The 25,656-nt window shown below is 40.3% G+C and overlaps 1 protein-coding gene and 1 pseudogene across 1 annotated transcript; both read right to left on the bottom strand.

The window, feature by feature from the left end:
* Positions 1-14,063: 14,063 nt before the first annotated feature.
* On the bottom strand, positions 14,064-15,071 carry LOC132114293 (uncharacterized; the record flags this gene model as incomplete). Its single annotated transcript, XM_059522406.1, has 1 exon — positions 14,064-15,071. A coding segment is annotated over one exon (1,008 nt), but the record flags the coding sequence as incomplete, so codon positions are not given.
* Positions 15,072-15,178: 107 nt separating this feature from the next.
* Positions 15,179-15,929, bottom strand: LOC132114294 (craniofacial development protein 2-like; annotated as a pseudogene).
* Positions 15,930-25,656: the final 9,727 nt, after the last annotated feature.

Genomic DNA, 25,656 nt, shown 5'->3' on the forward strand with positions numbered 1-25,656 from the left:
CCTCTTCTTTTTATAACAATCTGCAAACCTCTGGGGACAGAGGAGACAATTTGCTTAAGTTTAGGAATAGGAATGTTGACCCATTCTTATCTAATACAGGCTTCTAGTTGCTCAACTGTCTTAGGTCTTTGTCGCATCTTCCTCTTTATGATGCACCAAATGTTTTCTATGGATGAAAGATCTGGACTGCAGGCTGGCCATTTCAGTCCCCGGATCCTCCTTCTACGCAGCCATGATGTTGTAATTGATGCAGTATGTGGTTTGGCATTGTCATGTTGGAAATAGCAAGGTCTTCCCTGAAAGAGATGACGTCTGGATGAGAGGATATGTTTTTCTAGAACTTGGATATACCTTTCAGCATTGATGGTGCCTTTCCAGATGTGTAAGCTGCCCATGCCACATGCACTCATGCAACCCCACACCATCAGAGATGCAGGCTTCTGAAATGAGCGCTGATAACAACTTGGGTTGTCCTTGTCCTCTTGTCCGGATGACATGTCGGCCCAGTTTTCCAAAAATAACTTCAAATTTTGATTCATCTGACCACAAAACAGTTTCCACTTTGCCACAGTCCATGTTAAATGAACCTTAGCTCAGAGAAAACACCTGCACCTCTGGATCATGTTTAGATATGATTCTTTTTTGACCTATAGAGTTTTAGCCGGCAACGGCGAATGGCACGGTGGATTGTGCTCACCAACAATGTTTTCTGGAAGTATTCCTGAGGCAATGTTGTGATTTCCATTACAGTAGAATTCCTGTATGTGATGCAGTGCCGTCTAAGGGCCCAAAGATCACGGGCATCCAGTATGGTTTTCCTGCCTTGATCCTTACACACAGAGATTGTTCCAGATTATGCACTGTAGATGATGATAACTTTTTTTGGAATGTGTAGCTCTGATGAAATCCAAAATGAGCCAATATTTAGCATGACATTTAAAAAATTTTCACTTTCAACATTTGATATGTTATCTATATTCTCTTGTGAATAAAATATAAGTTTATGAGATTTATAAATGATTCCATTCATTTTTTACTCACAGTTTGTACAGTGTGACAACTTTTTTGGAATCGGGTTTGTAAGTGTAATATAGAAATATACAGAATATTATATGATACGTAGGCATTTTACATCACTGTGCATGTATGATTGATGCCAGTGGAAAACTATACCCAGGAAGAGACTAACGGGATCTGATGCTGGGAAGCGAATAAGCATATTTAACACAAACAGTCATTTTAGCTTCAACATATTAGCTAATTTTATGTAAAAACTGCTTCACGTTTTTGCCATTTCTAAAAAAAAACAACAAAAACAAAACAAAACTGATTATCTTTGTAAAAGCAGCAGGGAGAAGAGCTGTGTAGGCCTATATTAAATCAAACAATAATTTAAGCACTACCCCACCCCCACACCCCCCTTAATACTTTTGTTATATTTTGTAAAAAATGATTGTGTTCAAATGATGATTCTAACATCATGAGAAAATTGAGAGAGAAAAAGAAAACCAAAATACAAATGCAACAGCACTATATAGCTGTACTTTCCTGCCTTTTTATAGGCTCTTTTTAATCATACTGTAACTCAGCTTACATACACCAGAGGTCAGTCAACAACCAAATTATGATCCTATGAGTCAGTTTTCACTTTCACTCTCAGACTCTCAGACCGGAATCATGTCATTAATGATATCATAAATATGATTTACAAACGAATAAATCATTATATATATCATATATATTACTCTTTGAGAAAATGTATATTATGAACATTATATTACATTAATATAGTTATACTTATATGTGTTTATTGCGTGCCTTGTGCACTGGAAATAGGACTGTATTTTAAAAGCAATAATCTTTAATTTTATACATTTATGCATTCCATTTAAAAACATAAAACTGGGAATTAATAAAAAATAAATAAATCAAAGAGAATGAATGAATTAATGAGTGAATTAATTAATTAATGAATGAATGCATAATGAATGAATAAATGAATGAAAAGTTTCAACCAGAGGTGGGAAAATGCTAAAGCATAAGAAGCAGCTAAAAAGTAGAAAGTAGAAAAATAAACAAGCACACAATCAGAAACTGAAATGTCATGGAGGACGTACCTCGCAACTCAGGATGTCATTTTAGTGCTAATGGAGAGTCCTCCAACCTCCATCCCTGTCCCTCTTTTTGCAGTGGTGCTGGGACTGTGCAGCTGAGACCTCTATCTGACATTCAGCTGTATGGATTCAGCACCCTGGACAGCATCCAAACAACTGCATGTGGCAGACAAACAGAGAGACAGAGAGACATCACACACCTGCAGCCACTTCACATTCATCAATATCAGAGACAAGAGAAGCCTTAAGCCTGTTAGCTCAGTTTGTTTAGTTCCACTGAATGTCACAATTTAAGGGTGTATTCACACCAAGAAAGTCTGCTAATTCACTTGCTTTGGTCCGGACCAAATGCAATGTTGATGTTTTTGTTTGGTGTGGTTCACTTTCACACTGCCCTTTTTGCAAGTGAACCAGAAATCGTAAACAATCTTCAGCCCTCGACTCTTAATGCATCGTGTTTCCTTCTGTAGCATCAGTGAATATTTGAACCTTATTTAATAGTTGTGCTTGAGTCCCTCAATTGTCCTCAGTGTGAAAAGATGGATATCAAAATATCTTGTGGACTAAATGTTAACATCTTTTATGTAAAATATCTTACTCAAGACAGTTATAAATAAAAATAGCATGCATTTAGTATGATCTTTCTTATTTTGTTAAAATTACTCACATTTTAAAAGATTCTGCAAGGTGTTCCCAAACTTTCAAGTGACACGGTATACTGTACAGTGTATATATATATATATATATATATATATATATATATAGAGAGAGAGAGAGAGAGAGAGAGAGAGAGAGAGAGAGAGATAGAGAGAGAGAGAGTTTACCTGCATGTGACCATTACCCGGCACCAGAGAACTTTCAAACATTCAAATGTGCTGTTAATTTCATTAAATATTAAAAATCTCAGGATATCTCAAATAGTTTAGTAAAGAACAATAAAAATCTTTGTCTTATAAGATGTTTGGGAATCTTTGCTATAGTCAAAACATGTAACGTAGCATGGCTACATTAAAATAATGTCTCAGAATAAATAAATAAACTACAGGCACAACAACATACAGGTAGCAGCCATACAAATGAAGTGCTTGCAGTTTTCAGTTTTCCAACAGAACTACATGACGTACCTGGTTATTATTAAGTAAATATTCTACATCCTTACTGAAATTACTTTTAGGTAAAACAAGTTTTCACGTTATGTTAGGAGAACCAAAACACTGTTGTTACACTGAAACCTCAGCCCAACTGTGAGGCATGGTGAGGGGAGTAAATGGTGTTTTGCTGCCTGAGGGTCTGGACAGCTTGCAGACACTGACAGACCAATGAATTCCAGAGCTACAGCAGGACTGGCTACAGCAGAATGTCAGGATGACCATCTTGTGATAGAAACCTCAAATGAAGCTGAATCACCCAGCAGGCAGTGATCAAACACTCGACCTCAATTCAGAGTGATATGGCACAAGCTGAGGTTGGTGTTCAATAAGATCAGAAAGTCTATATCAAATGAAATCATTTTGAATAAGTGGAATAAAATATGACATAGAGTAAACCTTTGTGCTTCTTCATACAGTTTTGTAGATGTGACACTTGTTTGTTTGGTTGCTTGAGTTCAGACAAAATAATAAGTCATGCAGGACTGGATTTACATAAGGGTGAGTAAATGATGCAGAATTTCAATGTTTTTATTGTTACATACATCATACATCATGGCACTAACATCAATTTGATTTGATCGTTGTTATTTTAGTACTATTTAGTACTAAAATCGTATTAGTTATTTAGTACTTGAGATATATTGTTTTTTTTTATATTCATTAGCTTATATATATATATATATATATATATATATATATATATATATATATATATATATATATATATACATACATACATACATACATACACATACATATATATATATATATATATATATATATTAGGGGTGTAACGGTTCACAAAATTCACGGTTCGATTCGATACAATACACTGGTGTCACGGTTCGGTACGGTTCGGTGCGTTTTAGATACAGCAAAAAGAAAAAATTGGCAGATAAATTTCCTTGATTTTTAAAAAATGTTTTATTTATTAAAACTAACAAAGTATGTTTTTTTTTTTTTTACATTGAACAATGATGGAGCTATTCTTTACCCATCTTCTATGGTGTTTTCTTAGCAGCATACTGTATAAAACAAAAACAGCTCCTTATTAAAAAAAAAAAATGAAAATGTTATATTAGTTATGAACAAATACAAAGATGTAACTTTTTATATGGAAATCTATAACTCTTTATATTGAGTGTGTTTTTACTCAATTGGTTCTCTATAGGGCTTATGTTTTTTGGAACAAAGCAGGAATTACGGTCTGTCTGAAATGGGCTCGTGAAGGAATATTGTAACGGGGCTCAATTACATTAAGCATGTTCTTAAAACATACGTTTTCCACTACAGAGTAAGGCGCTCGCTCACTCAGTACGCGCTGAAGGCTCGTTGCAAAATGGCTAATGCGTTTAACAAACCAGAAACAGAAGATCCTCCAATAACCAACAGCTCTGGTGTTTGGGTGCACTTTGGATTCCCTGTAAGCTATAATGGTGATGGCAAGAGAGTGGTGGATAAAAAAACAACGATATGTCACATCTAGGGTAGCAAACACCAGCGGGAATACTTGAAACATGTCAACTCATTTACGCCGACATCACCTTAGCGTGTCAGTATCTGGGAAAAGACGGAAAAAAGGAGAAACATACACGCATGAAAACTATCCCCGCAGCATTTAGAAAGACATTTCCAACGGATTCAAACAGGGCAAAAGACATCACCACGGCGTTCGGTAGGCTACGTTTACGTTATAGCCGCGGATATGAGACCTTACTATTTACCATTGATTCTATCATCACCATTATAGCTTACAGGGAATCCAAAGTGCACCCAAACACCAGAGCTGTTGGTTATTGGAGGATCTTCTGTTTCTGGTTTGTTAAACGCATTAGCCATTTTGCAACGAGCCTTCAGCGCGTACTGAGTGAGCGAGCGCCTTACTATGTAGTGGAAAACGTATGTTTTAAGAACATGCTTAATGTAATTGAGCCCCGTTACAATATTCCTTCACGAGCCCATTTCAGACAGACCGTAATTCCTGCTTTGTTCCAAAAAACATAAGCCCTATAGAGAACCAATTGAGTAAAAACACACTCAATATAAAGAGTTATAGATTTCCATATAAAAAGTTACATCTTTGTATTTGTTCATAACTAATATAACATTTTCATTTTTTTTTATAAGGAGCTGTTTTTGTTTTATACAGTATGCTGCTAAGAAAACACCATAGAAGATGGGTAAAGAATAGCTCCATCATTGTTCAATGTAAAAAAAAAAAAAAAACATACTTTGTTAGTTTTAATAAATAAAACATTTTTTTAAAAATCAAGGAAATTTATCTGCCAATTTTTTCTTTTTGCTGTATCTAAAACGCACGGAACCGAACCGTGACACCAGTGTATTGTATCGAACCGAACCGTGAATTTTGTGAACCGTTACACCCCTAATATATATACATATATATATATATATATATATATATATATACATTCAGTACAGACCAAAAGTTTGGACACACCTTCTCATTCAAAGAGTTTTCTTTATTTTCATGACTATGAAAATTGTAGATTCACACTGAAGGCATCAAAACTATGAATTAACACATGTGGAATTATATATGGAATTATATACATGACAAAAAAGTGTGAAACAACTGAAAATATGTAATATTCTATGTTCTTCAAAGTAGCCACCTTTTGCTTTGATTACTGCTTTGCATACTCTTGGCATTCTCTTGATGAGCTTCAAGAGGTAGTCACCTGAAATGGTCTTCCAACAGTCTTGAAGGAGTTCCCCGAGAGATGCTTAGCACTTGTTGGCCCTTTTGCCTTCTGTCTGCGGTCCAGCTCACCCCTAAACCATCTCGATTGGGTTCAGGTCCGGTGATTGTGGAAGCCAGGTCATCTGGCGCAGCACCCCATCACTCTCCTTCTTGGTCAAATAGCCCTTGATGCCTTCAGTGTGACTCTACAATTTTCATAGTCATGAAAATAAAGAAAACTCTTTGAATGAGAAGGTGTGTCCAAACTCTTGGTCTGTACTATATATATATATATATATATATATATATATATATATACACACCGTATTTTCCGGACTATAAGTCGCACTTTTTTTCATAGTTTGGCTGCGACTTATAGTCAGGTGCGACTTATTTATCAAAATTAATTTGACATGAAATGAGAGAAATGAACCAAGAGAAAACATTACCGTCTACAGCCGCCAGAGGGCGCTCTATGCTGCCAGGGATGCTGCTCAGTGCTCCTGTAGTCTACACTCTCGCGGCTGTAGACGGTAATGTTTTCTTATGGTTCTTGGTTCTAAATAAGTCCGACTTATAGTCCGGTGCGACTTATGGTCCGAATATATATATAATTTTGTTTCAAATAACATTTTTTTTGTGTATATATGTGTGTCATCACTTTGATGTTATTTATGTACTATAGATTTGTTTCTGTGCACAGTTCAAATATTTGGTTTGATTCCATTTTAACTATCAGGCACTTGTCAAATCATTTTTGAATGCATTATCATTTATGTCATTCCAGTGAAGAGAGCAGTACAGATGAGTTGATGTGGGGGAAATTAAACTAAAACACCTTCAATAAGCTGTAATTAACTGTCTTGATGATGCACTCACCTGGAAAATGTGCAGTTATTGTGTAATGAAATAGCAATTTGTCGGTTTTAGTGCATCTGCTTGCCACTCCTGAAGATGTTAAGTAAGCATGAGTGGAGGCGAAGGTTAAGAAGGCCACAGATCCTCATCAACATGTAGGAGAAACAGGTTTGGTTAATGGGATCCAACTGCTTCACAAGGCTGTCCAGGGCCCATTGGCAGATCTCCTGAGCCGATATGAGTACAAAGGAGGAAAACAGCTGTACAGCCCTGCTGCTGACTAGCATGCTCCATCAGGTAGATGGAGGAGGATATGAAGAACATGTGGTGAAATAAAGCTGTGCTGGTGACTACTTTGACACTCACCATCAACTCACAAAGCCATTAGCCTTGCAGACACCTTGCATGGATCTGCCAGCCGATTGTGATGGTCCAGAACATTATATAAAGCTGCCAAAGATAACAAAATTAAGTTTGGACAGAACATTTTAGTGTATATTTAAATTTCATATATTTAGATTTTTATATATTATAAATGAAGATTTTATATATTTAGATTTTGTATTTAGATTTTGGTTGACATTTTAAAGGGATAGTTCACCCAAAATGTATAATTAGCCCAAAATATTAAAAAGTACTAATTTAGCTTTATTGTTATTATTATTCTTGACTGAATTGCTTAGAAATGTACAAAAATGTAACAGTAAAGAGACTCATCCTAGAGAATGACCCTGCTTTTGTTTTTATGCTTCAGAAAATTGTATGGAAAGACATTTTCCTAATTACACACATCGTCGAAAACTGAAGCCTGTTGCATGCACAAGTACTCTTTTACAGCTTTTATTTTGCTCTTCAGTCATTTACTCAAAGTAGCCAGAGATTTCAAGTTAAAATCCCCTAATTCAATTTATCTGCATTACACGGATTAACTTCATCAAATTACCAGGATCAGAATTTCTTGCTGTATACTTATTAAAGTACAGCTATTCTTACCTTGCCAGGGCAACATTGCGAATCTTTCCTGTGGATATTTTGTAACTGAAATACTTCAAATCTTTGCCGTCTCTCTCACTTGCAGTGATGCTTGCCATAGAGAACACCACTAATAAGAACATACAAATGTGTATTTTGTAAGCCTTTGTGCAATAAGTACATGAAGATACTGCCAAAAAATTTGTGATATTGTCTTACTACTGATGACCCACTGATTTTTATATTTTATTTAGCTGTAAAACACAATATGCTGAAGAGGCTTACTCGTCTTCACTCATAATTTCACATTTTTTGTAAGTTATCTAAGGGCTCTACTACTTATCTGATTAATTAGCTCATGAACAACGTCATCAATCGAGCTATTATGTCCAGCTCAGTTGCCATGGAAATAATCCTAATGAGTATTTGATCCTATTTATTAACGTCACTTCCAAACCTTGATTCCATATATTTGACAGCATGATTTAACACCCAACGGCTTTCATATAACCAGTAGCCAGTTTCAGACATTTATAGAACAAAATGGAGCTTCACAAACATTTTATTTCTTCTTTTGACCTTCAGGTTATTGGTTATACCGTGCAGAATACGTAAGTAACACAATTTAAGTAGTTTGTTCAATTAAACATCTGAATACATCGGACACTTGGCCAGATGCACATTTTGCTATTTTATAGCTGGTGCTTAAAAGTTCTCAAGCATTTACAAAATAAATAAATATCTGCTGCTCAACTTCAATTCAGGAAGGATTAGTATAAAATCCACTGTAGAATTGAAAGTAGGTTGTTTTAATAAGATAACCTATTAATTCTAGCTTTATTAATTCTAACCTTTAAATATACATGAACACCAGGGCCAGCGGAACATCTTCTGCTGCAGAAAATGGACAGATTAACTACTACCTCTGCCCATAGGACCAAACAGAAAGTACATTAACAGTCAGTCAAAGAGAAATTTCATTAAAGCAATAAGAAAACTCTTTAAAGTTATAATGGATTCTATTGAGAGAGCCCTTCTGGGGAAGAGAAAAAAACATTAAGCCATGCGCTGCATAATGAGGATGGGGAAAGACTTGATAATGCATAAATTCTCTTATCAGCCTATTCTGGAGTAGTTATATGTGACAAATGCTTACAATAACATCAAACCCTGATGAAACCGACACCTCATACATGCCATACAAATGACCTTTTCACCAAAACAGGAGCTCATTGACATTCAAGCTGTGGAAAACTGAGATGGGCAATATGAATGTAACATTTGACTGATGAAATCCAATCATTTTCTTAGATGCTTTCCTTTGATTTCAGCAGTTTCTGTAATAGAGATGTTAGCACTGGGACACAGTGATGGGAACTTATTAGAAACCAGACATTGTTGGTAGAGTCAACATGAAACTGTTTTCGCAACACAGTTATATCTGCAATGTGATGCATTGATGGAGGGGGAAAAACAACAACAATGTAAAACAGAACTTTATTTTGACATGCAATTAAACAACACACCACAATCCTTAAAGGGATAGTTCACCCAAAAATTATGTCATTAATGACTCATCCTCATATTGTTCCAAACCCGTAAGGTTTCCATTCATCTTCGGAACACAGTTTAAGATATTTTATATTTAGTCCGAGAGCTCTCAGTCCCTCCATTGAAGCTGTGTGTACGGTATACTGTCCATGTCCAGAAAGGTAAGAAAAACATCATCAAAGTAGTCCATGGGACATCAGAGGGTCAGTTAGAATTTTTTTGAAACATCGAAAATACATTTTGGTCCAAAAATAGCAAAAACTATGACTTTTTTCAGCATTGTCTTCTCTTCCGTGTCTGTTGTGAGCGAGTTCAAAACACTGCAGTTCAGTGATATCCTGTTCGCGAACGAATCACTTGATGAAACAGGATCTTCTTGAACCAGTTCACCAAATCGAACTGAATCGTTTGAAATGGTCCGTGTCTCCAATAAGCATTAATCCACAAATGACTTAAGCTGTTAACTTTTTTAATGTGGCTGACGCTCCCTCTGAGTTCAAACAAACCAATATCCCAGAGTAATTCATGTACTCAAACAGTACACTGACTGAACTGCTGTGAAGAGAGAACTGAAGATGAACACCAAGCGAGCCAGATGTAGTATTATAATATTTTTTTAGATGTGAAAAGGTCATCCAGTGCAGTGATTCTGATCTATTCTTAAGTATTAGAACCCCACAAATGCTAAGAGGGAAATTTACAGAATTGTTTTCATGGTTAAGTCTCTGAAGTGTTTTCCTTCTTGAAAGTAGCAACCGTTGAGGTTTAGCCTGCCTTTTGAGAAGCCCTGACCTGGTGTACAGTGCACTCCGAGGTTATTACATGAGTAATTATTCAACCTTCATTTATTTATATAGCGCTTTTAACAATGATTAAATGCTAAAAATGATGCGTGTTGTTCTGAAGTCGCTGATGTGTCAGCTGAGACGGGCTCTTTGTTGAGCATACCATGTTCCATGAACAAAACAAGTCTATTTTGCTGAGTTAAATTTGCAGACAAATGCTAAATTTCCCTTATGATCACATAAATCATTCAGCTGCGCTACAGTGGTCACATGCATGCCATTATAAACTAATGAGAATGTGATGAATTATATAACTTGTCGTAAACATTGAAACGCTTCCAGGAAGATGGGCTGCCTTCATTAGGGAAAGCTTGGAGATTTGTCACATGAATTAATTCTCATCAAGCTGTTAGTCCTCCAACACAAAAGGGAAATATGCTATGGAAAGGAGCGGTGATGTAGAAAACTAGTGGGCTGATATAGGATCAGCACCCTGTGCCTTAAGACAGCCTGACCCCAAACAGCAAATGCTGGTTTGGAATGAGATCCAAGAAAAGTCAGCATCTGAGTACTGTTTCTTTGAAAGCAAAAAAATTACCTGCTAAAGAAAAATCACTGGAGCATTGAACCCTACTCTCAAGATTTTACTGCATGGCTTTTGATGTGCCTGCCAATCCAAGCTTTGTTCTGAATGCAGATGTGAGCGGAGCGTCTATAGAGACATAAGCAGGAGAGCATCATCAAACATCTGCTACAGCCCAAAGACTGGATCAGTTTATGTGTGAAGATTCATCTTATGCATCTCTTCAAGGTTTTTCACTATTATGACATGCCAAGTTATTATGAAGAGAAGGTTTCTTAATTTAATCAGATGCTAAGTCATAAATATGAGAACATTTTTCATTATTATGACTTACAGAATCATATCTTTTACTTAACTGTGGTGTCTTTAATAGGTTATGGTTAATTGATTACTTGATGTTTTATTTAGCTTTTTTTTCTCTGATTGGACACCCTTTTTCCATTTAAAAATTACTGCCAGGATTTACTAAAGACATGCAGCAAAATTAGCGATGAAAAGTTATTTCTGCTGACCTTATATTGCATATGCATTTATAGGAGTTCCTTTTCAGATGCAACATGAGGACACTTTAAACAAATAATGCAACGTGATGTATTAAGATTTGCTGTATTTAATTTTTTAGAAGGAAATTACCCCATGATTTACTCACCCTCAAGGCATCCAAAGTGTATATGACTTTCTTCTTTGAGATTAATCCAATCAGAGTTATATTAAAAAATGTCCTGGCTCTTCCAAGCTTTATAATGGCAGTGAATGGGTATTATTTTACAATTGTCCAAAATAAGTCCAATAAAGTCCATCCATACATTGTAAAGAGTGCTTCACACAGCTCCAGATGTTTAATAAAGGCCTCCTGAAGCAAATCAATATATTTTTGTAATGAAAAATATCCATATTTAAAACTTTGTAAACCATAATCTCTAGCCTCTGCTAAGGATTGTTTTCCAGATGTGTTTTACTTCTCAACATTTTACAAGATTCCAGGTTGTGTTGCAGTCCTTTACAAAAGACACATTGTTTCTTCTGTCTGCTAACCTCATTATTTTCCAATCTTTGAACTGCAAATTTGTCATCATTTTCTTTTTTGTCAACTGGTAGAGCACTTAATTTCACTATGTGAAAAACCCATTTTGGGTTGTGAAGACCCATTTTGTTACAGCCTTTTTATAAGTGCCTGATTCTGCATGTAACTTAGCTGGTCCTTTAGTTGTTGAACTTTCCTTTGTGTCTCCAAACACTGGATAAAGAGAAATCCTTGCTTGCTTGGTAATGAAATCAACTAAATCTTTGAACTTCACTCTTGCATTTTGCCTCTCTTGAATTTCTCGATCGCCATTTTTTTCTTAATTTGTATCGTAGTTTGACTACGTTTCACTCTTTCATGTAACTTTTATCTAACATTGCATTGCAGCAACTTGACAGAGACAATGAAAAAGTGCTTCTCCATCTTCAGGTCTGATAAAGGGCAAGTGCAGAGCTTTATTCATGTATCCGACTGCAATCTTATACTCGCTTCCAAAATTCTCTCTCAGAAGCTGCTTTGCCTTGAGATAGCCTTCTGCTGGGTTCATATGTAGACAGCTACGAACCAGTTCCTTAGGCTTTCCCAGTAGCCCCTCACTGCAGAACAAAAGATCCAGGGGGTGTGGTTGGATCCACATCTAGGGGATGGTGATTGGTAGGTTTAGGGGTGGAGATGGGTGGGTTTAGTGATCAGGGGGTGGAGTGAACTGGGTTTAGGTATATGTCAGGTGGGAGGACTTGGATCTGGATCCAATCACACCCCCTGCATCTTGTGTTCTGCAGTGAGGACCATCTCGGCTTTCCAATCATGTAATGTTCCATGAAGTACAAATGGCCCTTATAGTTAACCATACGATCTTCAACTCTATGTTTGAAGGCCCGAATGAACAGTTTACATTTGAGAGGATCTCCTTTGAAAATGGGTATGTCTGTTGAAGGAAGTATGGGCATTTTTTAATGCTTTATAGAGCATTCAGTAATATTGGCCTGTTGCTCCACATCATTGTATAAAATATCAACTACGTTTCCCTCACTACTTGAATAAGGTTTGGTTGTTATTGTGATTGTGTTATTCATTGATTGTGGCTTAAGAGGTTTAAACATGATCAAGCAGACTTTCCTGTTTCAGTTCATCTTCATGAGGTGTTATGCTACTTGTTTCCAGATCTATTTCTTTGTGACTTACTGCTGATGACAGCTCTTATATGCTTTATAACTTAAATCTTCACATCTGATGCTGCTAGGGCAACTTCTAGCTCAAATGCTTCACTTGTTGCCTTTAGTTCAGCCTCTTGTTGTTCAATGGCTTGCTTCTTCTTCAAGGCAGCATGTTTCACAAGTAGTACAGCTCTTTCTGCTTCAGCGGATATACATGGAGAAGAAGTTGTTGAAGCTGTAGACCTGCCATCGACTGACTTACTAAACTAGGTTGGATTTGTTTGTTTTTGTCAACTCTAAACTTACTATATAACTCAGGGCCCTATTTTAACGATTTAAACGCAAAGTGTAAAGCGCACTGCGCAGGTGCACTCAGGGCATGTCCAAATCCACTTTTGCTATTTTAACGACGGAAAAATGGTTGGCGCGCCTGGACGCATGGTCTAAACGGGTTGTCCCTACTCTCTTAATGAATAATGGGTGTTTTTTGGGCGTAACGTGCAATAAACCAATCAGAAAGCTCCTTAAAATAGCATCGCGCTAGCAATGCACCTGAACATACCTCTTTTATAGACCAGCACACCCATGGGCGCAAAAATTAGCGCAAATGCATTTGCTAATTAAACGACGTGGCGCTGGACGAGAAAATGCGAGCGGCGCCAGACTGAAACTAGTAAACACTTGCGCTGCACCTTGCGACGCCATGTGTATGATAGGGCCAACATAGTTTGTTCAGCTAGCTTCATGCAACAGGCCTGTTGCCCTATAGGTCAAATAACAGTTATGGCTATGCATTGTAATTTTATTTGTTTTATTTTTTGGCCTTAAGAAGTTCAATATTTTGTATTTACATCTGATAATCAATAACAATAAAAATAATATAATTTATTTAAGCTCAGTCAGTAGAATTGATCTCTACAAAAAAAAAGACCCACTAGTACTGTTGCTATAAGAGATGGAATTGTTTGTGCACTATTTTGAATAATTCAAATATGTGCCATTGATGAATCTTGCTGTATCACAGAGACATTTAATGGATAGCAATGAACCTCTTTTCAGTAGCAACATTAAATTGTATGAGACAAAACAGTTTAGTTAGAGGCTTTTGGTCCATCCCTGTTATCTTTTTTACCGACATTTTTTTTTTACCGATAATTCTTCGTCCTAGCGTTTGTCCCGCGCAGGTGCAGGGTCCGCTTTTTGGCAGGCCGCTCTCCATTTATTCCGGTCAGTAGTGTCCTCTGGGGCGACTTGCACGTCCTTCATATCTTGCTTGATCCGGTCCATCCATCTCATCTTTGGGCGGCCACGTGGCCGGTTACCGGGTGGGTCAAGGTGCATAGCTGTCTTCGCCACTGAATTCTCATGGCTGCGTGTTACATGGCCGTACCAGCGAAGACGAGCCTCAAGCATCTTCTCCTTAATCGGCGCTATTCCCATCCGCTTCCTGACGTCGATGTTCATGACGTGGTCTAGCCTTGTCAGCCCGAGTGACCAGAGGAGCATACGCATTTCCATGGCGTGTAGAAGCTGGCCATGTTTGGCAGTCGCTGGCCAACATTCAGCTCCATACAGGGCTACAGGGCGTACAATGATCTTATAGACATCTGGGAGGGTGTCACCGTTCGATGAGAGTATTGATCCGAGATACTTAAAGTGTTGAACTTTCTTTAAATCCGTTCCGTCGATGCAAATGCTACCATCAGTCTGGGGGCCACACTCTAGGTACTCCGTCTTTGTGAGGTTGAGTCGCAAGCCATTTGCATCCAGGCGATCTTTCCACTGCTGCCCTTGGTCTTGGAGGTCTTGCCGCTCCCTGTCGGCAAGGAACACATCATCAGCATAGAGTAAGGACCATGGATGGGGCGTCTGGAGGTCCTGTGTCACTGTGTCCATGCATGTGATGAAAAGCAAGGGCGAAAGAGCCGATCCTTGGTGGACTCCTACATTGATGTTAAAAGGAGGTGATATCCCAGCTGTGCATCGAACCACGCTCCTGACGTCTTGGTATAAGAGTTGCACCCAGCTGATGTAGGTTTCGGGTACGTGGTGACGTCGGAGGGAGGCCCAGATGAGGTCATGGGGAACGCAGTCGAAAGCCTTCTCCAGATCCAGAAAGACCATGCGGACTGGCTTGTTCTTTTCAGTGACCCAGTGATTCTCGGTCTGGGTTGTCCCTGCAGATTAAGTTGGAAGTCGAGGACGAGTGGCCGGTGTTGGGGGCCGATATTCTCTGAGGGGATCACCTTGGCATCGAGCGCCAATTTCAGGTCACCGCGTCAGATCATCCAGTAGTCAATCTGGGTTCTGTGGCCGCCACTGGTGTAGGTGGCCAGGTGGCTCGATCTCTTTTTGAAGAAGGTGTTGACGACAATCCAAGATGCGGGCTCCCTCGTCGTTGCGTGTACCTAGCCCCTGTCCTCCATGGACTTGGTCATAACCTCCACGATCTTCGCCAACATGGCCATTTAGGTCTCCTCCGACCAGGATGTTTTCGTCTGTGGTGATTATCTGTAGGTGAGCACCGAGGGTTTCCCAAAACTCATCCTTCTCTTGCTCGGTGCAGCCGACTTGAGGGGCGTAGCATGAGATGACTCTGAGGGTGGTTGGGCCGGAAACAATCTTAATCGAGATTAGGCGGTCAGAGATGTTTTCGACTTCGACAATGCTGTCTCGTAGTTGTTGACAGACGACCACGCCAACTCCATTTCGGCTCGACGTGACACCATGATAGATGAGTTTGTACCCTTCTCCAATGTCTCTTGCCTTGCTCCCTTTCCACTTGGTCTCTTGGATACACGCAATGTCGATGCGTCTGGTCTTGAGAGTATCAGCCAATTCACGGCTACGGCCAGTGAGGGTTCCGATGTTAAGTGTGGCTAATCGGATTCGGTGGACTCTCTTCTTTAGCCTGCCCCGTCCTTGAGCAGGTAGCCCTCGTCCATTTCTCACACCATCCGGGCGTAGATGACGCGCGTCGCCTAGGGGGAACGCCCTAGCTTGATCGGTTTCTTGGTTTGCTGCTGCCATTTGATGCGACCAAGGAGACCCAGCCGATGTGTCGCCTCATCTGTCGCTGGGACCAGAGCCACCGTTAGCCGAGTCCCCGAGGGTCCTCGTTTCCAGCCGACGCCGCGAGGAGGTGGTGGTTGGCTTTTGACGGCCTTTTTTACCGATAATTGCCTGAGCAATAAAGTCAAAATGTTATAAGTCATTCTAGTAAGCAAGCTTTGTTTACTTATTTATTTATTTTTCCTTTCTAGTATGGAAGTGTTGGAAAGTGACTTTATCTCCCTTACAATGTCATACTGCACTTGTAAAAACAAACAAACAAAAACAAATAAATAAATAATAAAATATATGCTAAATTCACAATCACAGCCTTTACTGGCAGACTCTTCAAACATTAAATGTTCTTGTGGATTTCCTATTGGAATTGGAATTGGAATATTAGTATCTGAAGTCATTTGAGCTCTGTTTTGTGTGTGTTTTGGTCAGACTTATAGGTTTCACAGCTTCCTGCCTGACCTTGAGCTGCTAGTAAGAGCATGTAAATACTGATTTAGCTAAATAAAGATTAGCTATCATGTTTACACATAACATATCAGGTCAGATCACCAAAATGGTCCAGTATATCGCTGGCCCTCAATTACAACTATTCTTTCATCATTAACACAGGCATTCCAAGGGCAGAATAAATGAAATGTTTAATTGTGCCCCTGTCTATGGAAGCATATGGGTAGCAATATTCAATTTGGGATGTAATATGCAAAATGACAATGCAATATGTAAAATGACAATGCATTTCTGTATTTACATTTACATTTTCCAGAATTTTCATTTGCCATTTCATACAACAGTTTTAATATGTAAAATGAATACTAATTTTAACGCTTTATAAGTTGCAAAATTAAAATGAAAATGTATTACAGAAATGATAAGATATGTCTAACATGTTCAAGCAAAAACTGTGGAAAAATTATCATTAAAATGCTATTTTTCTTAAATGCATTAACACTCACAGTCAGGACACTAACGATTGCATTTTCATTCAATGTCCCGCAATGAATGTAGCAAAATTCAATGTGCACATTGAAAATGCATTCCGAGACGATCACGTGTCCGCCCCCTCCCGCCATGTCCATCACTGCGTGAACAAGGCGGGGCTTGCAGAATGTCAAGAGACTCAAATCTCAAGAAGAGGATTCAAGTGAGAGAACATGGACAAGACAGTTGTACGTGTACGTTTTGATCATTTCGGTTTATGGCTTCAATATTTCATTCGCACTTGTGGGAGGAGCTGAAACGCTGCTTTCATCTGATTGGTCGAATCACTCCACCTTCAGCTCGGTCTTTTTATTCTTTCAGGCAGAATAAGAGTCAGTGCGAGTGCAGCACTGTAATGTCTGAAACTACACTCACTGTTAATTAGCATAATATTTGAATCAGATGTAGCTGGGCACATAATTCGTGCTGCTGAGACATGCAAATTATTTCTAGGTTGTAGTATTGTATGAATATTGTCCCACTGATAAATACAGTGCAAATAGATCTTTCTCTTTGGATAAAAGTGAAGTGGAAATAAAAATCAATAATAGACTGAACAGTTCCATGTCTGTAACATTTACCACTCTCATCTTTTAAGTCATAAGGCACTAGGTATGTGTGTGTGACATTAATAAATAATTGTAAAAATTTATATAGTTACATTTCTAAATAAAAATAGTAAAATTAGCTCTATGCGGCTCACTGCTCCTGTAGCCTACCCCAGAGCGCCCTCTCGTGGCTGTAGATGGTAATGTTTTCTCTTGGTTCTGAATAAATGCGACTTATAGTCCAGTGCGACTTATATATGTTTTTTTCCTCGTCATGACGTATTTTTGGACTGATGCAACTTATACCGAAAAATACGGGTAACATTATTATTATTGTTTATTATGAGAGTAATTGACACAGACTAGAACTTTAATGTTTCACCAAATTCAGCTCAGATCTTCAGACTCGTCTGACTCATGTTGATGTATAACTGGCCAGACTTACCTTCCCAAAAAATCCTATTTAATTTTATTTCATAAATTTAACTATATTTATTTCCACTTCACTGTCATCCAAGGAGACAGAACTATTTGCACTGTTTTATCAGTGGGACAATATTTATTAAATACAGTATATACAACCTAGAAATAATTTAACCGGGTCTCTTGCAGGTCTCAGCAGCACAAATTATGTGCCCAGCTACATCTGATTCAAATATTATGCTAATTAACAGTGAGTGAAGTTTCAGACATTACAGTGCTTCACTCGCACTGACTCTTATTCTGCCTGAAAGAATGAAAAGACCGAGCTGAAGGTGGAGGGATTCGACCAATCAGATGAAAGCAGCGTTTCAGCTCCGCCCACAAGTGCGAATGAAATATTGAAGCCATAAACCGAAATGATCAAAACGTACACGTACAACTGTCTTGTCCATGTTCTCTCACTTGAATCCTCTTCTTGAGATTTGAGTCTCTTGACCTTCAGCAAGCCCCGCCTTGTTCACGCAGTGATTGACATGGCGGGAGGGGGCGGACACGTGATCCACTCAGAATGCATTTTCAATGTGCACATTGAATTTTGCTACATTCATTGCGGGACATTGAATGAAAATGCAAACGTAAGTGTCTTGACTATGAGTGTTAATGCATTTAAGAAAAATAGCATTTTAATGATAATTTTGCCACAGTTTTTGCTTGAACATGTTAGACATATCTAATCATTTCTGTAATACATTTTCATTTTAATTTTGCAACTTATAAAGCTTTAAAATTAGTATTCATTTTACATATTGAAACTGTTGTATGAAATGGCAAATGAAAATTCGGTAATTTAATTTTTATTTTCATTTTGCACCAAACGTTGCACAAATGTATTGGAAAATGTAAATGTAAATACAGAAATGCATTGTTATTTTACATATTGCATTGTCATTTTGCATATTACATCCCTAATTGAATATTGCTACCCATATGCTTCCATACCTGTCAAGCTTATTGAGTAAAAATTTAGAATTACTGTGCCGTGAAGAACACTCTATAGAAACTGAGCATTAGCACTCGGCCCAATTTTGCCTTTGATTAAACTATCATCTGTAATTTGAAATGGATGACACAAATTGTTCCAGTTACTTTTGTGTGTGAGCAGAATGCCCAACGGTTAATGCTACTAGAGAGGCCATGATTGGAAAATGATCAGTTTAGCCCTGATTCACTAAGTTCCCATTTAATTCCAGTCAACAGATCTATAGCTCACTTGTCAATATACATATGTACACCATACTGCTGGATCTTTTCAAATAAATTAACTATCTAACTAACTACTACTCAACAGATTGCAAGTAGCTGTCCACTTCATTCAGAACTGGTCTTGTTCTGAGAGATGGGAAGTATCCAGTTATAAAGTATCCAGTTACAAATAGTTGAATTATGTTTGAGATGTAGTTGTACATCATATGTTGCAATACTATCTGCATACGTATTTGCACATTTAACCCCTTTAATGCAGAAAAGTAAAGTTTGCATATAAAACTATTAATTTCATGATTTCAGCACAACCTGTCCCAGATTACAAAATTCACAATGTGAATGTCTTTGGAAACCCAGCTAAATTTATTTATTTTCTGATTTATTTTTATTAACAAGGGAAAACTTTTTTTTTTTACCAACAGATACAAAAAAGATAGCTAGAAAGTGCTTAGTTTGTGTTTGAAGACTGAATTGCGATGGTTGTGTATTTGGGAATCACCTGAATATGTGTCCTTAAATTTGTGTTTGATGTCTTCGAAGTTGAAAGCAGGTTCAATCTGGGGTTGCACAATAAGCATCTGAAAACATATTTTCTCTCTGTTATCTTGGTCAGTGTCATGTACTTGTCGAGGTACGGCTACGGCGACTCGCTCCTCGGGATCAACTGTTCTCCGACCTCACCCTCTGCCATCATTTCATCAAGCAATTTTTTGTGTGACCAGCCAAGGAGTGGTACCGTCCGGAGCAGAAGGTGGCAGTAATGCATCATAAAGCTGGTTGGTTGCTATCCACCGTAAACACGAACAAGATGAAGTGGCGCCGTCGCGTCACTTACTGATCCAGGATCAGTGATCTTAGCAGTTTTATAAGGGATTAATAAGGGAATTAAGATCAATATAACTCAAAGGGGATTGAATTACAGTGAATAAGAACCGAATTAGTATGCAAATTATTCAGAATTAATATTTAACACTCTATCAACTATTCGTCCACCGATAAATTGAGATTAGGGTATTTTATCAATTCTAGACAAAATATTATCCCGTGGCCTATGGTAATAATATCATAAAATTATGATAACTGATTATGAGCAAGGTAACAGAATCTACGGCAGTAACTGTTTAAGGCAGTAACTTGTAAGCACACAACACAAGACACTGGTATGTAAAATCAAACAAGAACTTGAGAGAATCAATCTACTAGCACTTTAATCTTAGTTCGTTTTCTTAATAAGATTTGCACCAGTTTCAGCCAGAATTAGGAGATACTGTGTACTTGCGTTTGGATGCTCCTTGTGGCTTTGGATGCGTTCCCTTCTTTAACAAAGTTGCTGGAGAGGGAATCTCTGGTACTGATTGGCTGGCAGTCAGTCGATGACGCATTTTGAGGGACAGCACTCGAGTCGATGGTGAGTGGTTGGTTGGATTTGCCGGGTGGTGCTGCGTTCGTGAGTCTTCCTGGATTGCGGGTTGCTATGCAACAGAGTTTCCACCAGTCTGGAGCGACTCAGAGGATTTTTCTTTGACGAAGTTCAACGAAGGATCTTACGGAAGAGTTGATGAGTTTTGAGTGAGCTCTGGGTGGTTTGAAGAGTACACGCTGGACGATGGAAAGGTCAGCACAAAACATAGGCAAGAGCCCAATCACTGCAAGCAGGGCAAAAAGCAAGGCAAAAAAGCAACGCATAGCTGCTTGTCATTGGGTTATAAGCGTGTCCATCTGACCCGTCCTTCTTAGTGTGACAGCCAATCAGATATTGTCTTGGGCGGGACCTACACCCCGTTCTCCGGTTCTTGCATGTAATTAGCGTAATGTGATCGCGTGTGTCCAAACTCCTGAGAGTTTAGTTTAAACGCTTTAATAAGCAAACTTAATAGTTTAAATATGGTGCATCCTACACACATCTACTTTTTATCAAAATTCTAGAAATAATTTACCCCTCAAGTAGGTACCTAAATACATATACTTCCCATAGTTGAGGTGGAAGTAAATATGGATTTAGCCGTGATAAGTGTTTAACACACAAAATAACTTGAGTAATATTAAGCATGCATAATACAGAGAATACACATGTATGAGGCAACTTCTGGTAATTAGTTCTTATAACTGAGGTAGAAAACTCTACGAATAGGCTGTAATGAAAGTTAAACACACATAAATAATTCCACAGGTTATATAAAACATACATGATACTTAAGATATATGTGAGGTAAATACTGGTAATCAATTCAGCTTATTGGAAGCAATTTTGAGACCGTTGTTTGTATTAAACCTCAAGTGGGTTAAATTTCAGTCTATTGGTTTTGGAGACAGTCTCTGGAATTTACAGCTGCAGAAAGGAGGTGTTCCATGGTTTAAGGTTTTTGGTGATCCTGGACCAAAGGAATGCCTTAGCATCCTTCCTTTCCTGATAAGGCTGGGGATTTATGCATTGGGGTCACCACAGGGTTTCTTGGCCATTTGGTCTTAAGTTTGGGGAACAAAGAGAAATCTTTTCTTGCTACCCTGGCATCACTGGTATGAGATTAGACAGGCACAAAAAGGGAAGGGGGGGGGGGGGGTGACATCTCCTTTAGCCATCTTGGCACCATGACTGTGTTTTATGATGCACTAATGGTTTGATGGGGAATGGTTCTGAACTGTGGAATGCAGTGTTGGGTTCTTTTAATGAAATGGACTGTTCAAGGATAACGTCTAAGGTTACGTATGTAACCCTGGTTCCTCGAAGGAACGAGACGCTGCGTCGATGACGGATGGGGAACGCGTCCAGCAAGACGTCTCTGAATAACGTGTATAATCAGTCCAATGGAATGGCGAGACGTCATAGGCAGGTGACGTTAGAGACCAGGAAGCATAAAAGCATGAGCGGCGAAGCTGGTAATCAGCCTCAAAGGATGAAGCAAGCGCTGGCCAGAGATGCCAGAAGTGTGGCACTGCGACGCAGCGTCTCGTTCCTTCGAGGAACCAGGGTAACATACGTAACCTTAGACGTTCCTCTTCAGGAACTCGAGCTGCGTCGAGAACGAATGGGGGAAGAGAATGCCCACGCCGCCATACTTTCAAATCTCTGCCTAGTGTGGAAGAGCACAGCTAAAGCTGAGCCTGCAGGAACTCCAGCACTGTACCATCCGGGCAGTTAACTAGGTCGAGCTGGCAGTCTCCGCACCAAGAAGTGAAAAGCTTCCACTTCAAGGCATACGGTTTCCTCATTGAGGGAGCTCTGGATTGGAGAACGGTCTTACAACCTCGGTTGAGAGACCGGAAGCTAAGAGTTGTGGCTCCTCAGAGACCACACCTACAGCCTCTAAGCTCCATGCGGGGGCGCACCCTCCCCCTGCGAGATGAGAGAAATCAGGCCCAGGAACCATACCCGGCCATCCAGAACGGGGCTACTAACAGCAGCCGGACTCCGTCACGGCGCACTCTCTCCAGAACTCCCGAGAGCAGAGAAATCGGGGGAAAAATGTCAAGATGAAGCCTGGGCCATGTCTGTACCATGGCGTCCAGCCCCAGTGGAGCTGGATGAGTCAGAGGAAGCCAAAGGGGACAGTGCGATGTCTCTCGAGTCGCAAACAGATCCACACGAGTCTGGCCAACCACTCCAACTCTGCTTCATCACCTCAGTGTGAAGCCACCATTCCCCGGGCCTCAGCCCCTGCCTCAACAGGATGTCTGCTCCCATATTAAGATGCCTAGGAATGTGAACTGCTCTGAGCGAGAGGAATTCATCCAGGGCCCACACAAGGATATGTGGATATTGTATAAACGGTGTGAGTGCAGACCTCCTTGGTGTTTGATGTAAGAGACCACCGCTGTGTTGTCGGTACACACATGGTGACCTCTTAGGTCTGGGAGAAAATAACGAAGTGCACAAAGCACGGCCAGCATCTCCAGGCAGTTGATGTGCCATGTCAGATGACTGCTTGACAGTGAGTGACCGGCCTTCTCTCACTCTCACGACTGCAGTGAGGATCGACTCGATCCAAGCAGGTGACATACGTGCCTGCATCGTGGTCGAATCCCACACTATGCCCAGATAAGTGGTTCTCTGAACTGGAGAAAGCACACTTTTCTTGGCGTTAAGTCTTAACCCCAGCTCTTTCATGTGAGCGAGAACGACCCCTCGGTGCCGAACCGTCATCTGCTTAGATTGAGCTGATATCAACCAATCGTCAATATGATTGAGTCGTGAAAGTGTGGGGTGAGAGTGCAAGGCCAGTGGAAGATCCGTATTGGAAGGCTTTTGCCCCCAAAAGCAAACCTCAGTAACTTCCGATGAAGAAGGATGGAGATAAGTGCATCTTTTGATAGATCGTGACACACCAGTCCTTGGACTTAGCCTGTGCAGGCGTGCTAAACTTCAGTCCCCTGACTGAGCGGTTCAAAAAGAACAGATCTAGAAAAGGACACAACACCTCATCCTTCCTCGGAACAGTGAAGTACCGGCTGTAGGACCCCGGACTCTGCAACCCAAGGAGGGACCACCTCGATGGTGTGCAGTGTGCAGGACCCACTGAGACACATTTGGCAGTAGTTTTCACGCTGCCAAATAGTCTACTAAGGGAATCAGCATCTCAAGACTGATCTCTGGTGGCATTAGAGCAATTAGCTCGGTGCCTTGAAGCGGCGCACCGGCAGGAGACAGCCGAACTAGCTGCTCTGGAAACCTCCCAGGAGGTCGCGAGCCTCTTAACACCGCTACGTTTCCGGGCGGTAACTGAGAGAAGCGCTCTGCTGGAGACCGCTGCGCCCTGGAACACCGGCAGGGTTGGCAGATCGATCTCATGAGGGCACTGAGGAGAGGGGCACCGTGTAATGCGGTGTACACCGCTCTTCCCTAGAGGGGCCTGCCCTCAGAGGTCCTGAGCCGCAGCATCAGGACCTTGTAGCTGAAGTCTCCTAAAAACGACGGTCCTCAGACCCACATCGTCTGCTAGGAAGACTAGACCAGAGCCTGCTCGGGGCAGGACCCCGTGAAGAACACTTGGCAGTGGCTCCCACACCGCCATGTGACCTCCTAAGGGAACCAGTCTCGCGACACTGGACTCTGGTGCGCCTAGAGCCACTAGCTGGGTGCCCTGAAGCGGCGGACTGGCAGGGGACGACCGTACTTGCTGCTCTAGAGATCTCTGTAGAGGTAGCGAGCCCCTCAGCACCGCTACGTTTCCGGGCGGTAACTGAGAGAGGCGCTCGCCAGAGATCGCTGCGCCCTGGAACACCGGCAGGGTTGGCAGAACGATCTCCTGAGGGCACTGAGGAGAGATGGGCACCATGTAATGCGGTGTCCACCACTCTTCCCCAGAGGGAGCTGGCCCTCATAACGTCCTAGGCCTTTGGCGTCAGGACATTATGATGAAGGCTATCCAGCAAAAACAATGGTCCGTAGAACTCCTTTCCACTAGAAACCTTCGGCCTGGGAGCGCCACTCTGACTCTACCATCTGCGGAGTAAACAAGTTACACCCCCCGCATGAGGGGCTGGAACACGGTTGGGACTGCTCTGCCCAGCAGCCCATGACTGCCTCAACCTCCTCAGAGGAAGAGCGGTACACATGTGTTCTCACACAAGAAATCACATCCCTAGAGCCCCTGTACATCTAACTTCACATAGTTTTGAGAATTACATAAATATTAGTTTTCAAAAAGTTTGCTGCTAAACTGCTTTTAGAGCTTTGTTTCAGTTGTTTCTGTGATGTACTGAAATATAATTACAAGCACTTCATACGTTTCAAAAGGCTTTTATCGACAATTACATGACATTTATGCAAAGAGTCAGTATTTGCAGTGTTGGCCCTTCTTTTTCAGGACCTCTGCAATTCGACTTGGCATGCTCTCAATCAACTTCTGGGCCAAATCCTGACTGATAGCAACCCATTCTTTCATAATCACTTCTTGGGGTTTGTCAGAATTAATGGGTTTTTGTTTGTCCACCCGCCTCTTGAGGATTGACCACAAGTTCTCAATGGGATTAAGATCTTTGGAGTTTCCAGGCCATGAACCCAAAATTTCAACATTCTGGTCCCCGAGCCACTTAGTTATCACTTTTGCCTTATGGCACGGTGCTCCATCGTGCTGGAAAATGCATTGTTCTTCACCAAACTGTTGTTGGATTGTTGGAAGTTGCTGTTGGAGGATGTTTTGGTACCATTGGCAGAATTGTGATTGAGCCCACTCCCTTGGATGAGAAGCAACCCCACACATGAATGGTGTCAGGATGCTTTACTGTTGGCATGACACAGGACTGATGGTAGCGCTCACCTTTTCTTCTCCGGACAACCCTTTTTCCAGATGCCCCAAACAATCGGAAAGGGGCTTCATCGGAGAATATGACTTTGCCCCAGTTCTCAGCAGTCCATTCACTATACTTTTTGCAGAAGATCAATCTGTCCCTGATGTTTTTTTTTGGAGAGAAGTGGCTTCTTTGCTGCCCTTCTTGACACCAGGCCATCTTCCAAAAGTCTTGGCCTCACTGTGCGT

Source organism: Carassius carassius, chromosome 33, assembly GCF_963082965.1.
Source record: "Carassius carassius chromosome 33, fCarCar2.1, whole genome shotgun sequence".
In the NCBI taxonomy this organism is placed as follows: Eukaryota; Metazoa; Chordata; class Actinopteri; order Cypriniformes; family Cyprinidae; genus Carassius; species Carassius carassius.